Genomic DNA, 16,827 nt, shown 5'->3' with positions numbered 1-16,827 from the left:
TTATAAATCATTAACAATATTAACGCAATCGACAATGTGATCAATACCTTTAGCGACTACCCTAAGGCTATTTGAACTCTAAAGCAGAACAATGTAAAAATTCCTGCCATTTGTCTGACATACGAGTAGATTGACGAAGTTTCGAAAATTTAATTGGTGAGCTAATTCGTATAAGTGAGGATAACCCAGGCCAGAAAATCATAATATCTATGGTGGAAAAAGGAGACGTGGCAGACCAGCCTTGGATAGGAAAGGACCCCAGCAGCTGTTAACTGGGCCCAAAAGCGGGGTGCCTGACCTGGACCGGATGCCGGTTACTGCGGTGATAACGACAATGATCAGGGTGTTTCTGCTGAGATCCACATTTATTCTCGACTGGGCCCTCAACATAGATATTGTTCAATACGATCAATAATTTTTTTATCCGGTTTGTGATCCACAATAGTTTGCTCATTCTATATTTCCTCAGTAGCTTTTTTGATATATTCCCGTTCATGTAATTTGCGCAATCGTTTTGTTATTTATTCTAGCTATTTCGGTTTGTTGATTACAGGCAGTGGATTGGAACATATTGCTCACTGAATTACTTTAAAAATTGTTAGCTGCAATAATTTGATCTACGTTTCTTGACAGAAAAACATTAACCGCGGCTGCTTCTTTTGAAAATGATTAAGGGGGGATAATTATACTATAATCCGGTATTTTCTACGTTTACTCTAATCCCAAAATTCTTCCGTACTTGGATCAATTCCTTGATTATTCCTCTGAAAGCGTCATACTAATTTTCGGTAGGTTTTGTGTGTTTATGAAAATTGCAGTTCACATTTTCGATATAGTGTTTTCAATACGAAGGAATGCTTCACGTAGCTCATAGGGTTTATAAGAAATTGTTCGTTTCAATACAAATTGCTCACACAATAATTGCTAAACTCAGGGCCGTGGCAAGAAAACCCAGGCCCGGTGTGAAGATTGTGCAAAAAAATGGGCCCTGGGGTGAAAATTATGGGGGCCTCGTGATTACCCCCTTTTTTTATTGAAATTTTTATTGCAGGCCTCCTAGAAAACTCCAGTCTCGGGATGAATCTCCCTCTTTCCACCCGCTTCTCGCCAGATCTGCCTGAACCATTTGACTTTGATACTAAAGCTTTATTGAAAATTACAAGCATCTGAACATACAGACTTCCATATGGATATGTTAATAAAGCTTGAAACAGTCATTTATGATACTTCAGTATAGTGGGTTAAGTGGACCTAGTCGACCGGTATCGTTGGAATATCTAACAAAAAGCCATGATTAAAGGGACAATTGTAGCAAAGTATCTTATTGAATGTGGTGTTTTATTGTGCGTTCTATATATCTTCCGGTGTGTTAGGTAATCCCTTTTTCAAAAAATAGATAGTGCCTGACTTTGGCTGCAATTAACTTCATTTGTATCCCTCATTTAAATCGGAACTTGTCACTGACCTTTTAGTGAAACCCAAACGGCCATATACGACTGTTTCTGAGTGCGTTTGGAGAAAATCCGTTTGTATGATCGTTACCTGTTTACTCTCTGGAACTTTTCATTAATTCATGCAGAACCTTCTAGAAAAAACGTTAAAGCTTTCTTCTATATTTATACGGAAATTTTCGACGGAAAGATTGCTCTTAGGTTTGTTGACAAGTCGGTGTCAGAAATACCTCCTAAAACATTGCATTTTATGGAGAAGGTAACGGAAAAATAACAAATATCTTAAATTTCATAACCATGGGACCACTTTGAAAATTGATGGGCAAACAGGAGGGAACTGAATCGATACAAATCAACCAAAACCATTGCGCAGCCGCTCAAGTGGCGAATTGCCTCTCCACCTTCCGCGGTAGAAGGTTAGGCTCGATCGTCGATCTGACTTACGTCAGTGCATCGTTGGCAAGAGGAATAGTCTAGCGGGTGAGGGAACACTACTCCCACAGTGACCACCAAGCTATCTTTCCCGGCATTGGAAACCATGGAGACGACAGTTGAAGGCGCAATAGAATTCAAATAACTTATAACTGGCTGGTCCACTGAGGCTTTCGAGGAGTAGACATTCCGAACAATACCGAAGGAAACGGTGCTGGGAAAGGTGAGTCAGTAATGTCAATGTGTGATTGAGGCATACAACACGACGGTGTTTCCAAAAAAGATTACCGAGATCTTCATCGTAGCTATGGAACTATGTATTACGGAATACGGCGTGCCAAGTAGAGGTAACTTTGGCTAGTTTGGCAGACGACCAGATGGTGGTTATACACGCAAAGTAAACCAAAGACTTGGAACATTATGGAAGTGAAACCATTCAAGCGCTCAAAGTATTGTAACGAATGGTAAAACGAAAAGATGGAGGCGGTCCTTATTACCAATCGCAGGAAAAACAATACTGTAAAAACCCGAATGGGCTATCACGAAGTTGAATGTAGTATCATCTCGTGGTGGAGATATATGGTTATTATTCACCCCTTGGTGGGGTAGAGCCGGTTAATCGCACCTACGCGCCATCGTTCGCGGTTCGTTGAAATGCACTTCAACTCCGCCCAGTACTTCCACTACCTCTCTTCCTTTACTGTGCTGGGCCAAGTGCTTTTCATTCGACGGCCATGTTATGGGGATAGGTTCCACTAGATGGCGTTGCCAGCGATGGAATTGTCGCCTCTTTTTGATGTATAACCTATACATTGCCACTTCCGCCTTCTGATCACATCGCCCACGGGTGACTGACTTGTTCACCAACCAAGCGTACCCCAATAACATGTGACAGACAAGTGTTAGCATTACCATGGAGCTTTGACTACCGGGGTTACTCACTTTTCATTTGTTTATCTCATAAAGCAACACAGAAAGAACATTTGCGCAGAACAATCTCAACTTGACGTTGGTGATGAGATAACTACATTTCCAGATTTTAGACAAGGCACGGGCACAATCGAATCTAGTGCTGTTATTACGTTGATGGACATTTACTTCGGTGCCACCATTGGTAGAAACTACGCAGATACACAAATACACAAACTAGTCAACGCCTTCGACGATCTCCTCATTAATGGGAATAGAAAGGGTGCGGTGAATACAAAACCTTATTAAAATCGGTTTACTGTCTGGCTGGCTGTCCGACACAAGCATTTTTCTCGGAGACGGTTATAACGCTTGGCACCAAATGTAAGCTGGTAAGGTGGTTAAAAGGTGGGAACTGTGAACGCTCATACATATAGTGAGTTACATCCTCTTACGTCGAATTTAAGGGGGTCCTCATACATGCAAAATGGGGGTGTACTTTTTTTTATCAAATACAATCATGTGGGGTATCTAATTAAAGGTCTCGGTGAGTACTTTTAGAAGCCGGTCTTAATTTTGACATTTGTTGGAAAGGTGGGGAGTGCGGGGGATTGAAAGTGATCATTTCTCAGAAACTAACTGTTTCTTTTTCGTTAGTGTGGATATTTATTCTTGCAAATACCGATATTTCATCAGTGCTAACAAGTTTACTCATCAGTAGGCTTCTTAGTTGTATTTATACTAGTCTAAGTCTATACTATATACTATAATATTATAATTATGTCATGGTTTATATTTTTCTTCAGTCAAACTCTACTTGCCTCTCTTTCTAAATCCAAAACCGTTTGGCCAAGGTCCATTATTCGGCGAGAGATCAAACAAATATCATCAGCGTAGTCAAGATGTGTGAAGAAAGATGCTATGATCCATTAGACCTTAACTTCCTCTGAGATTTTACCTCGATACAGCACGTGGCGTTTTGCATCATCATATATCGCTCTGATAATAGCTATAAGTTTCTGCGGAATACCCTTCCTGTATAGGGCATGCTAGATACACTCCCTCTTCAGGCCGTGAAAGGGAGATCTGAACTCCGCACACTGTTTCAAAATAATTCGTAAAGTGTTATTGTCGTCAATGCAGGATCCATAGCAAAAACCAGCCTGCTCTCTGTCGATCAATCTATCGAGATATTCTTTGGTATGTTCCTGAATAACGCAATTATCTTTTTAATTGCATTCAAGATGGATGTATTTGTTTAGAATCTTAACCGATCTCCCTTTCGTCCCCTAACTACGAAAGATTTATAAGTGGAAGTAGTAAATCTGCTGAAACTGCAAGGATTGCGCGGAAAAGTTTGGCTTCAGTCTCCTTGGGATCATTTCAAGATGTTATATTCCGCAAAGATAACTTCACATCCATTTAAAGAAGCATCCCGCATGTTGGGGAGGGTTGCCTTAACATTCGCAAGAAGTGGAAATTCATCTGATGTTTTATAACTCAGAAACCTGACAAAATGTTCCTTTCATCTCTCATCATTGTGGAAAACAACGCCCCCCACGGGACTATCGGAGTGATTACCACAAGGTTTTTCAAGATGCGGTATTCAATAACATAATCGTTATTATTTGCCGTAACCTCCGTTTCTCTCACCAACCCAGTGAAGAAGTTCACTTTATAGCAGCGTACACTACCTCACACTCCTTCTAATTTGTTATGGTAACGGATCTTCCGCGGGTCGCACTCACTTTTTTTCGTAGCGATCAACATATTATAGTTGTCAGATTCTTATTTCGTCTGTCCGCCCGATCCGATGCAACCAGGTTCTTTTACGACGTAACCAACAAATTCATCCGCATTGGAATGAAATTTGGAGCCAGCCCCTTAGCCCCCTGAGCCTCTGTGCCCCAGCAAGCAGATACAGTAGCGACATACAAGCGATGGTAAGCATCACAGCCGATGTCAGCACCTGCTTTTTAAGGTTTTGTGTGAAACAAAACCTTATTAGAATGGTGACGGTGTCTGTCTGTCCGTCTGTCCGTCTGTCTGTCTGTCTGTCTGTCTGTCTGTCTGTCTGTCACACCCGATTTATTCGGAAACGGCTGGACCGATTGTCACTAAAATTGGTGAGAGTATGTAATCTGGTGATCCCTTTACATGCAGTAAGTGGCGCCATCTTGTGTTAAGCTTAAGAGGGGGCTCCCCATACATGTGAATGGAGGGTGCAAATTTTTTTTTCACAGAATGTAGCCATGTGGGGTATCAAATGAAAGGTCTCAATTAGTACTTTTTGAAACTGGTGCAATATTTGATATTGGGTGAAACATGGAGGAGTGAGCGCTCAAAATATGACCCCCAAAAAGTGTAACAGGTCTCGTTCTCAGAACCTCTCCAACCGAAAAATCTGGAAAAAATCACAGTGGTGCATCTCTACGAAATCTAGGCCTCAAAATATATCCGGTTCCGATATCTGCACAAATAAAGTTAATAATAGTATATTTCCACATTTTAGAAATTTACCCGGCACCCCCCCTTATCTTCATCCCAGAAATACAAAATTTGGCATGAGTGTAACGAAGAATATAATGCACAGTTTGGTCAAGTTTGAAGAAAATCCAACTATTATTAACAAAGTTATTGGGGGTGAAACTTTACAATTTTTTGTGAATTTCGTGCACTCTACAACCCGCATGACGTCATCATGACATATCAATTCGTCAATACCACAACGAAATGAATTCTTATGAATTGGGTGGCAGACAATTATTTTGTTTTAGTTTTTTAGTTATTTGTCAACCAGACATGTGTGTATGTAGGTATATAATATTGCGTGCTAATGAACTTTGCGGGTAGTGCCTAATTCAGATAGATATAAGACGTAAATTGGAATTATGGGTACGATAAATTTAGATACGTGCATATATGTGTACAGCAGGTAATAGGCAGTTTGTTTGTTTAGGGTGAGCGTGATATCTATGGCTCTAATATGTACGTATGTCTCGTAGTTTGGAAAAATATGAAGGATTATGTTGGATTTGTAGCTATATACGGACAGAGAAATGTGCGTCTCTTACATAAGATGAACACAAAACCTTTATACCCGAAGCGCGAGCTTCCGGTATTCCGACTTGTTTTACCCTCAATCGGAAGGGGAATATCTTGAGTTGTTTGTTTGGCGGTCCGGTTCGTTGACGCTTTGGATTTTCTAGTATTCATCTAAAGCAGAGCGTATCTCGTCGTCTCTTACCATTGGTATTTATTAAAGTCTATATTATGTATTCATATCAAATGGCCTGCCGATCTACGCAATTCCGACGACGCTGCTTCATCTGGAGTATGATGGGCTAATGGCCATATTGGCCGTGGTGGACACCCATTAGTTCCATGTGTTTTATGTAGTGTTGTCTTGTGATGTTCTACATGTCGTGTTGTATGCAGAGCGGTAGCTAGCTGCTGGAAAGGTTTTTCGCACCAGGCTCCTTCTAATTAAACCATTGGGAGGTGCCCTCCCTACATACTTGGAGATGACGATCAAACCATAGTCTGCAACGGGATTTATCTGATACCATTGGAACCAAAATGGCTCCCTGAGAGCATATGGCCCAGCTATTTGCGACTGGCTCGGGTGTTGTACCCTTAGTTGCGGCAGAGGTGTTAGATAGGCCTCGTTTCCATGAATACTGAACCTGAACTCAGTATGAACCAGTACCGCTCTGCCAGCCAAGGTAGGGCTCTGGTCTCGAAATCAAGCCGCATCCGAAGAGAACAGTAGGATTATATCTACATAACAGGCACTCTCGTTAAAACTCCAGAATCTGCATCTTCTACTGGCATCTTACAAACCTCACATAGTCCCTAAAATTTTCAATTGATGTCGCTAGAATCTTCGGTTAAAATAGAGAGAGCAGATACTCTGGGGATCCCGATACGTGAGCGAGGAGCATGCGCATAGCTCTTATCTGAGTACAGTAACTGAAATTAGCAAACGAACGATCTTGTCTTTCTTCCAAAGTATAGATAACATTTCATTTCTAAATTCGTAAAGCAATCGACAATAAACTTCAATCCGTTTTACTCGCCTGTTACGATAAGCGAGAATACTATCAATGATTTCCTAACCCCTAACTTGTAGAGTGGTCACTATCTAAAAGCTCTAGCTTTGAGACTGTGATAAATGAATTTGTGGGATACAGGCGACCTCATGTAACCTATGGTCCTGTTTCAGCTGGTTTAACTTCTGTGGGCTGAAAGATCCGAACTCTACATAAATTTAACCAAAACGGAGCTCATATTATTTACCACCAACACAAAAATTCTCGAATTCCACCTCACTAAATTGGAAATTAAACATACAACTCAGACTTAAAAAGATCTGTATAAGCTTATGTGCCAGAAGAGGACGTTTGTAAGGAAATGGAGTCTTTAGCTGGGAATGGTTCTCTAGATTTACCCAGCCATGGTAAATCTAATCATAACCTACAGCTCTATGGTGTGGTGGCCCGTGCTGAACAAGAAATCAAATAGAAGCAAACTTAATGGGATTCAAAGAACCGCGTGTGCAGGTGCCACTGGGGCACATCAGTCCTGTTTTGCAGGCATCCTGAATGAACTTCGGCCCCACCCCCTCCCTCCCCGTGGACCTCCGCGTTAAATACACCGCAGCGTGCAGTGTTACCACCACCACTATGTGAGTCCGGATATTGGACAATGAATCCCTACCACCATAGTAATATTCACAAGAAGTACCTTGGCAGTTCTGTTCACTTCTAGCGAACCACGCCTCCTAAGAGCCAAATTTCAAGAGCCAAGTTTTGTGGTGAACTTTCCAAGGAGGAAAGAGAAACTGGCAGAATTCTTCATCGACGGATTAAAGATGGTCTAGGGAGTCGGTGCTGGGGTATCTTCGGATACGCAGAGTGTCGCCAAATTGTACGGGGGGGGGAAACTGGGCGATATTGAAGGCCTGTCGATGGACATGATCCGAGCTCTAACTGTAGCATAGTTACTCCAACCGACCTTGACTTGGTATTCAGTGGCTACATCCTTCTGGCGGGTGCAGTTTTCGCCCCGTTAGTGACTGTGAAGGGTGGAATTTACTCGCACTACTTCACAGCCGTTAGCATCCGATGGCGAAAGGTAACCTCCTGCGCTACAATTCGCATTTCCGAAGTTCCGAAGAGAAAGGGGAAACCTTCAGAAACTTCTTTTGCGATTGTCCTGCTCTAATTAGAGCCACGCTGCGTACACTAAGTAAATCATTCTTTAGGAACCTCAATGAGACCTTTGGTTATTGGATGAGGAAGCTAACATCCTTCGTATACTCTACTGCCTGACTCTTTTTATCTGAACCGGCTGGTTTCTGGCTCGTTTGTCTTTCCCACAACAGTCACGGCCTTAGGAATTTGCGACATCACCTACTCATATTTATATTCACCTTTACATTGAGCAACTGGGCATTATTCATCTGGAATTGACTATAAGGTAATTTCTCATGCCATTCTAGCTCACAATGTCCAATTGAATTGGACAAATGCATAAACCCATCAACCGTAACCTGTACACATGCGAGATATCGTACAATGGATGGATCGTGCAACAATCCCCGTTATCCGACATTAGGAATGGCGGGCACAACGTAATAATTAGTATTTAAGAAAACTGGCACTATTTATTTAACATTTTATTATCAAGTTATAACAGATTGTTACCAGCTAAGTACAGCGACGGTAAGTCGTCCATTAGGCTTTCAAAGAGCGGAAAACCATTGCCAAGTCCAAGACTTTTATCGTACAAAGTTTTCGGTCGAGAAGTCGTATCTGACCCTAAAAGAACACTGCTGACAATGCAATGGGGCCAACTGGTTACACACGATATAACTCTTCATCTCCAATCAAAATGCCATGGAGAAAGTCCTTTGACAGGTAGGCGCATCTTTGTTAATTTGTTTTATGAAGTTCCACCAAAAGTAGAACAAGTGTTCTGTTGGTAATTTAGAAACTTTAAGGTTTATTAATTTTTTTATGTTCTACTTCTTTCCTAGAAAAAATTCAGAAATGTTGCAATGAATCTGGTAGATTTGAATATCAAAATACCTCACTCAAGTGCGATCCGCTTGCCGTACCACCGGATGACCCTTTCTTTAAACGATTCGAATGTCTTATATACTTTCGATCGTTAACCGATGGAGATATACACTGTCCAGGTGCAGAAAGTACCATCCCTGCTGACCACCCTTCGGGAGTAACTCACTACCTCGATCTATCCTTCGTTTATGGAGATTCAAGGAATCAAAGCCGACAGTTAAGAGTATCAAAGAAAGGTCTACTCAAGGCGACTGAACGAACAGGACATGAATGGCCACTGTAAAATACTGTAAACTTATTCACTTTATCATCGCCTACTATGTATTATTTTCTCTAAAAATACTGTAAACTTATCATTGCCTACTATGTAATATTTTCTCTAAAATACTGTAAATTGATATGTACCGGCCTACTAAGAATAGGTAAAAATTGTATAAAAAAGGAAATATAAATTAAAAATACGTAGTTCGTTGGAACTATCAAACTCAAGCTTAACGTGTTTCATTCTGTGGAGTCCAAGCAATTCGCTGCTCCCATAATTTACACTGCTTGATTAGGTCATTGTGGAGTTCAGGCAATTGCTGCTCCCATAACTGGTTAGTCTGGAGTTTTGGCATTTAGCTGCTCCGACTAACCATAATCTAATCTAGAAAGAAAGAAGAATAAGGTATTGCCGAGTGGATTGGCAACAATCACATAAGGTGGCACATCACAGGGATTGCCAAGTGGACTGGCAACAACCACATAAGGTGACACATCACATGGCGACCGTGACAGTCTAAAGACTTCGTACATAAGTGACAGTCTAAAGACTTCGTACATAAGTAACAGTCTAAAGACTTCTGCTTACTAGCGTTTCTACTTACTATCGTTTCTACTATTGTGAAAATTTGAAAATCAAGGTCGTGTAAATGAACGACATTGGGGAAAAGTTCGACCAGCTTTACCAGAAAATCTGGCGATTGCTCAAAAAACCAGAGCAAAACAATGGAGGCATAACACTATATAAAGTTGGAGAGCAACCACCACGCTGGAAGCCGTCAGACTCAACACCGACAACTACGGTTGATGATAAACTTGCGGGACCTCGACGCCTTACAATAGAAGAATATAAGAAACGAACGAAACGACTATCCAATAACCTATCTGTCAGCGCTAAAGGAGGACGAAGAAGAGAACTCCAGCGGCAGTTCATAAAATATAAACGGTTAGAGCAAATCGCAGCTACACCATAATAATATAAAAAAATGTTTGTTCCAAATTAGAATTAGTTTAATAAATGTAATAGTAATAAATAATAAATGATTTTTGTTTGTTTGTTCCAAATAATGTTAGTATTTGTATAACATGATTGAAAGCACGACAATATAACAATATAAAAGTAGATGTCTGAAAATGTTATTCTTTGCTTTTTCTAAATGGACAAATTAGAATCTCTAAAAGAGAAACTTCAAATTACACTAATAAATCTACGGAAAAGTGTAAATCGTCCTTACAGTGAAAAAACTATACGCGAAAAACGCGAATTAATTGAACAAACACTAATAGACACAGGAGCTGACATTTCTATATTTAAACGGGGAAAAATTGACAATAATCAAATATACTATCCAAATAACACATGCACAATACAGGGCATTACTGGGGTACAAAAAGAATCAATTGGTGCAACAAAAACCCATATAAAATTCGATAGTACTCTTTCAATTGAGCACACATTCCAAATAGTTGCTAATGACTTTCCACTAGACGCAGATGCGATTCTAGGTTTAGACTTCCTTACTAAACATAGGGCAATAATCGACTATGACACCTGGATATTGACAATTAATATCAATAATATTCTTCATGAAATTCCAATTCTAGATGGTCCTACACGGAACACAATCTTAATCCCGCCCAGATGCGAAGTAATACGCAAACTAAACAGTCAATTCTCAAACGACATAGTTATACCCGGACAAGAAATACAACCCGGAATATTCTTAGCAGGATCAATTATTTCTCCTCAAAACCCACTAGTTAAAATCCTAAACACCACTTCAAATACAGTAAAAATCAAAAACCTCAACCCTCAATGGGAACACCTTTCGGATTATTCTGTATACAACAATACCGATAAATTCCATAACACACAAAGAATGCAAAAATTGTTAAATACATTGGACGTAGAACACGTACCAGAATATGCAATAAAAGACCTTAAAACACTATGCCGAGAATTCGCGGATATTTTTAATATGGAAAATGAGCCATTAACCACCAACAACTTTTATAGCCAACATATCCAGTTGAGTGATAACTCAGCGGTATACACAAAAAATTACCGTATACCTGAAGCCCACAAAACAGAAATAAATCGTCAAGTCAAACAAATGTTGGACGACGGTATCATTGAGCACTCAACATCGCATTTCAACTCACCTATACTATTAGTCCCTAAAAAGTCATCAACAGGAGATAATAAATGGCGTTTGGTAGTTGATTTTCGTAATCTTAACAAAAAAGTGGTAGCAGATAAATTCCCACTTCCCAGAATAGATGAAATTCTTGACCAAATGGGTCGAGCCAAATATTTTTCCACTTTAGATTTACTATCTGGATTTCATCAAATACCTCTAAAACAATCATCGCGAAAATACACAGCTTTTTCTACAAACCAGGGACATTACCAATTTACCCGCCTACCCTTCGGACTAAATATTAGTCCCAATAGCTTTCAGAGAATGATGACCATAGCATTATCAGGTTTATCACCCGACACAGCTTTCTTATACATTGACGACATAATAGTCACTGGATGTTCGAAAAACCATCACTTAAAAAATCTAACTTCAGTATTTCAGTGCTTACGAGCCAAAAACTTAAAGTTAAACCCTGATAAGTGTAAATTCTTTCAATCAGAAGTAACATATCTCGGACATCAGATCTCTGCCGAAGGAATACAACCTGATCCTTCAAAATTCGAAGTCATTAAACAATTTCCAGTACCAAAAAACCCAGACGAAGTAAGACGATTCGTCGCATTCTGTAATTATTACAGACGTTTTGTCCCAAATTTCGCTGAAATTGCCCTACCTTTAAATCAATTGTTGCGTAAAAATGTTAAATTCGAATGGACACCACTGTGTAGCACTGCATTCGACATCCTTAAAACAATATTAATGTCCCCGCCCATACTTCAGTACCCTGATTTTAAACAACAGTTTACAATATCCACAGATGCATCCGAAAATGCATGTGGAGCAATACTATCACAGACAATAGATGGAACTGAATTGCCAATAGCTTTCGCTAGCAAAACATTCACTAAAGGTGAAAAAAATAAATCTACCATAGAAAAAGAACTAACAGCAATTCATTGGGCAATAATGTATTTCAAACCATATGTTTATGGAAGACATTTTATAATAAGAACAGATCATAGGCCACTTATTTACTTATTTGGGATGAAAAACCCATCATCTAAACTAACACGGATGAGGCTTGATCTAGAAGAATATCAATTTGACATACAGTACATTAAAGGTAAAGAGAACATTGGCCCAGATACATTATCTAGAATAGAACTAGATATAACAGACCTGACAAACCTGAAAAATGTCTTGCAAATACAAACAAGAGCAATGACCAAAAACACAAATCAATCAAAACTCATTCACAATACTTCAGAAAACCACATTACTAGCAAAGACATGCAGCCTGATCAACTGCACGTTTTCGAGGTTTTATCACCTAATGAAGTAATGCATTTACCGGAATTGAAATTTAATATTGCGCAATATAAAAATAAAAATACTGATATAGAGATAAACATAATACATAAAAATAAAGTCCAAATAAAGCGGTATATAAATCTAAATAATAACCAATCAATTGAACCCGCATTAGTGCAGGAACTCACAGAGTTGGAAAAATATCTAAATAATAGGTTTCAGATCAAGACTCTGAAACTATCGGCCGAAAGTGAATTATTCACTATATTAAATACAACCGCATTTAAAACGCTAGCGAATCATACTTTGAAAAATATGGATATCCAAATATACAAACCACTAATTACGATAACGGACAAATCGAAAATAATAGAAATATTGCATAATAATCACTCTACTCCAACAGCAGGACACATTGGACAGAGTAGAATGTATAAAAAACTTCGTGAAATATACAAATGGAAAAACATGAAAAAAACAATCGCTAATTATATTAAAAACTGTAGTTCATGTACAAAAAATAAACATCAAAAACAAAATAGGGAATTACTAGAGATAACAACAACACCAACCAAAGTATTCGATACCATGTCCATAGACACAGTTGGACCGTTTACCAAAACCAACCAAGGTAATAAATACGCTGTAACTATGCAGTGTGATCTGAGCAAATATGTGATAATAATACCTATTCCAAACAAGGAAGCGAACACTGTTGCAAGAGCAATTGTCCATGGATTCATATTAAACTACGGACCCATGAACAAAATAAAAACAGATCTCGGTACTGAATACAAAAATCAAGTATTCTCAGAGATATGTAAATTGCTAAAAATTGAACAAATATTTGCAACACCAGCTCATCCTGAAACCATAGGAGCTCTAGAACGTAACCATAAGTGTCTAAACGAATACCTACGAAGTTTCGTTAACGAAAACAAAGACGATTGGGATGATTGGGTACAGTACTACTCTTTCTGTTACAACACGTCACCCAATTCCATACATGGTTACACACCATTCGAGTTAGTGTTTGGAAAAAAAGTAAATATACCCTCAGAACTCTCTAAAGCAAAACCAGAACCAATATATAATTACGACTTGTACAATAATGAACTAAAATACAGATTACAAAATTCCATTAGCAAAGCCAAACAACTTCTAGAAAAAGCAAAGAAAAAGACAAAAAACCAAAATGACCCAAAATGTAACCCGTTATCATTGAAAATAGGAGATCAAGTTTTGTTAACAGTCGAAAACAGACGAAAACTAGACCCATTGTATGAAGGTCCTTATAGCATAATATCAATTGACAATGTAAATTGCCTGATAAAAGACCAGAACAATAAAATATCTAAAATTCACAAAAATAGGTTAAGACGAATAAATAAATAAATAAAATAAACAAAATTGCTTTGAAATTGCCTATACTGTTGAAAATACTATTATAAATATAAATATACCACCTAATTAATCAATACCAATACAATACTATTACAATAAGTAGACTTTAAAAATATTACTCATTATTGTTAAAAAAAAAGAAAAAAAAAACTTCTAACTATACATAATATAAACAATAAAGAAAAAACGAATTGTCTACCGTTCCTAAAGACAATTCATTTTTTTCAAAAGGGGTAAGGTGTAAAATACTGTAAACTTATTCACTTTATCATCGCCTACTATGTATTATTTTCTCTAAAAATACTGTAAACTTATCATTGCCTACTATGTAATATTTTCTCTAAAATACTGTAAATTGATATGTACCGGCCTACTAAGAATAGGTAAAAATTGTATAAAAAAGGAAATATAAATTAAAAATACGTAGTTCGTTGGAACTATCAAACTCAAGCTTAACGTGTTTCATTCTGTGGAGTCCAAGCAATTCGCTGCTCCCATAATTTACACTGCTTGATTAGGTCATTGTGGAGTTCAGGCAATTGCTGCTCCCATAACTGGTTAGTCTGGAGTTTTGGCATTTAGCTGCTCCGACTAACCATAATCTAATCTAGAAAGAAAGAAGAATAAGGTATTGCCGAGTGGATTGGCAACAATCACATAAGGTGGCACATCACAGGGATTGCCAAGTGGACTGGCAACAACCACATAAGGTGACACATCACACCACCATATTCACAATATGACCAGGAAAGTTTGTTATATGACTTAGGGGACAAACGTGCAAACCAACATCCTGATTTAACTTCAATGCAAATTATCTTTCTCCGGGAACATAACCGTATAGCACTTAAATTGGCGGGATTGAATCAGGACTGGGATGATGAGACCTTGTTTGAGGAAGCTCGAAGGATCAATATAGCACAATTCCAACATATTAACTATTATGAATGGGCAAAGAATTTGTTTAGCATCGATAAATTGCGAGCCCACGAGATCATTTTCAACACGAAACCAGAAGAATTTGTTAGTGACTACGATCCTTGTGTTGACCCCAGAAGTATCGAATCTTTTATACATTCCGTCTTCAGATATTTTCATACCCAAATTATGGGAGTATTATTGTAAGTATGTAAAATAATTAGGGCTTTACGATTTTAATGAATCGTTTACAGCTTAGTATCCGAATCGCGTAGCTTCTACGAACCCGCATTTACGCTTTCTAGTGTAAAAAATAAACCAGATTTCTTGGAAGACGAGTGCAGATTGGATTCAGTTGTACGTGGACTAAGTACTCAGCATGCAAAACTAGCTGACACAAATTTCGACATTGAAGTGAGTATCCGCTTGGTTCCTTCCTAATTACATTATCACAACAATTCTTGCCAATAGGCAGCCGAAGATTTTAATCAAGGTAGACTGAAAGATTTAAGGTCAACAGATCTCCAACGTGACCGAGACCACGGTCTCCCTCCATATAATGATTTCTTAGAATTCTGTAACTTGGGAAGAGCGAAAAGCTGGAAGGATTTTCTGATATATATACCAGAAGAAGTATGACAATTATAGGTGATCTAAATTGGAGGGTGTTAAACAGTTTGTCGTTCCAGCATGTCAAACGTCTATATAGCATCTATGAATCCTTCGAGGATGTAGACCTATCCGTTGGCGGTGCGCTAGAGCGACACGTGCCCAGATCTCTAGTTGGACCAACATTCCTCTGTGTTAGCCTTATACAATTGAAGAATTTGAGAAAAGGTGATCGGTACTTTTTCGAGAACAGGGAACAGCCGTACCCATTCTCCGAAGGTAAGGCTTGCGAGTACATGTCTATCAACAATTTTATCTTAAGCTTTTCCTATTGTAGATCAACTAAAAGAAATCAGAAAATCTAGTGCGGCTCGCTTATTATGCGACAATACAAATATTGAGAGAATGCAACCGCAGGCATTTCGACGGATATCAATAAAGTAATGTTAACACATCATTTAATATAAAAATATATTTTTAAATATTTTTTTCCAGCAATGAACTTGAGCTTTGCTCGAATCTACCTCAAGTTGATTTGAGGAAGTGGCATGTCAATAACCCGAAATAACTATGATATAGCGCTTCTATTTGGATGAAAGAGTTTTAACAGAGATATTTCGGTTAGCTTTCCAAGATTCACTCTTTATTGAAAAATAAATTTACTTGATTGGATATGAAGACTTTTATAAATATTGATGAGTGCTAAACATAACATAATTATTAATCCTAATGCGGTGATTATATCGGGAGATACTTTATCTGCTCAGAATTAAAGACGACGGTAAAAGGAAGGAGGTGGTCAAAGGGTAGTATAGGTCCCAGGGCGAAACGTGGATTGGTACCCACGATGGAGCATAATACCTAGGAAATGCCTGCTGAACCAACACCAACAGCTCTACTACCAAACCCTATCTCCACCTCCACCTGGTGACCGCTGGGAGCTCCTTCCTTACGAAAAGCTGCAGACGGAGAAAGATGAAGGCGAGTCTCCTGCGCCTAAAAACGGGACAAATTGTACCACCTGGTCCTCCAGGTTGGGGTTGGGTAGGGCTAACAACCCTACACGGAAAACAACTTGTTACGAAGCCACAACAGGAGCCTCGGACAGGACGGACTTTAAAACGATGGACCCGGCAACGACAACGGATCAACGATTTGCGCATTTTCTCATGGAACGTGCGCTCCCTGTACAGAGATGAAGCTCACGAGCAGCTAGCCGATACCCTGTCCCAATATAGGGCTGATATAACAGCGTTACAAGAGATGCGAAGGTCAGGGACCGGTTTCCTGGAGAAGAGCCGCTAC

The 16,827-nt window shown here is 38.9% G+C and overlaps 1 protein-coding gene across 1 annotated transcript; it reads left to right on the top strand.

The window, feature by feature from the left end:
* Positions 1-1,232: 1,232 nt before the first annotated feature.
* LOC119651227 (peroxidase-like) lies at positions 1,233-16,157 on the top strand. The gene is made up of 10 exons (XM_038054733.1): positions 1,233-1,373; positions 8,296-8,427; positions 8,484-8,713; positions 8,833-9,154; positions 14,709-15,116; positions 15,168-15,327; positions 15,385-15,546; positions 15,603-15,801; positions 15,860-15,962; positions 16,018-16,157. The coding sequence occupies exons 1-10, from the start codon at positions 1,291-1,293 to the stop codon at positions 16,088-16,090; spliced, it is 1,872 nt and encodes a 623-aa protein (XP_037910661.1). The 5' UTR covers positions 1,233-1,290; the 3' UTR covers positions 16,091-16,157.
* Positions 16,158-16,827: the final 670 nt, after the last annotated feature.

The sequence above is a fragment of the Hermetia illucens genome, chromosome 1 (assembly GCF_905115235.1).
Source record: "Hermetia illucens chromosome 1, iHerIll2.2.curated.20191125, whole genome shotgun sequence".
Classification (NCBI taxonomy): Eukaryota; Metazoa; Arthropoda; class Insecta; order Diptera; family Stratiomyidae; genus Hermetia; species Hermetia illucens.
Note: the sequence above shows the minus strand (reverse complement) of the source record. Positions and strands in the feature narration are given on the sequence as shown.

Excerpts from the sequence above, each read along its gene's own strand:
- LOC119651227 (XM_038054733.1), top strand. The coding sequence starts at position 1,291 with ATGATTAAAGGGACAATTGTAGCAAAGTATCTTATTGAATGTGGTGTT. Across the intron at positions 8,428-8,483 it reads TTAGGAATGGCGGGCACAAC|TTATAACAGATTGTTACCAG; the intron begins GTAATAATTAGT and ends TTTATTATCAAG. Across the intron at positions 9,155-14,708 it reads ACAGGACATGAATGGCCACT|ACACATCACACCACCATATT; the intron begins GTAAAATACTGT and ends CCACATAAGGTG.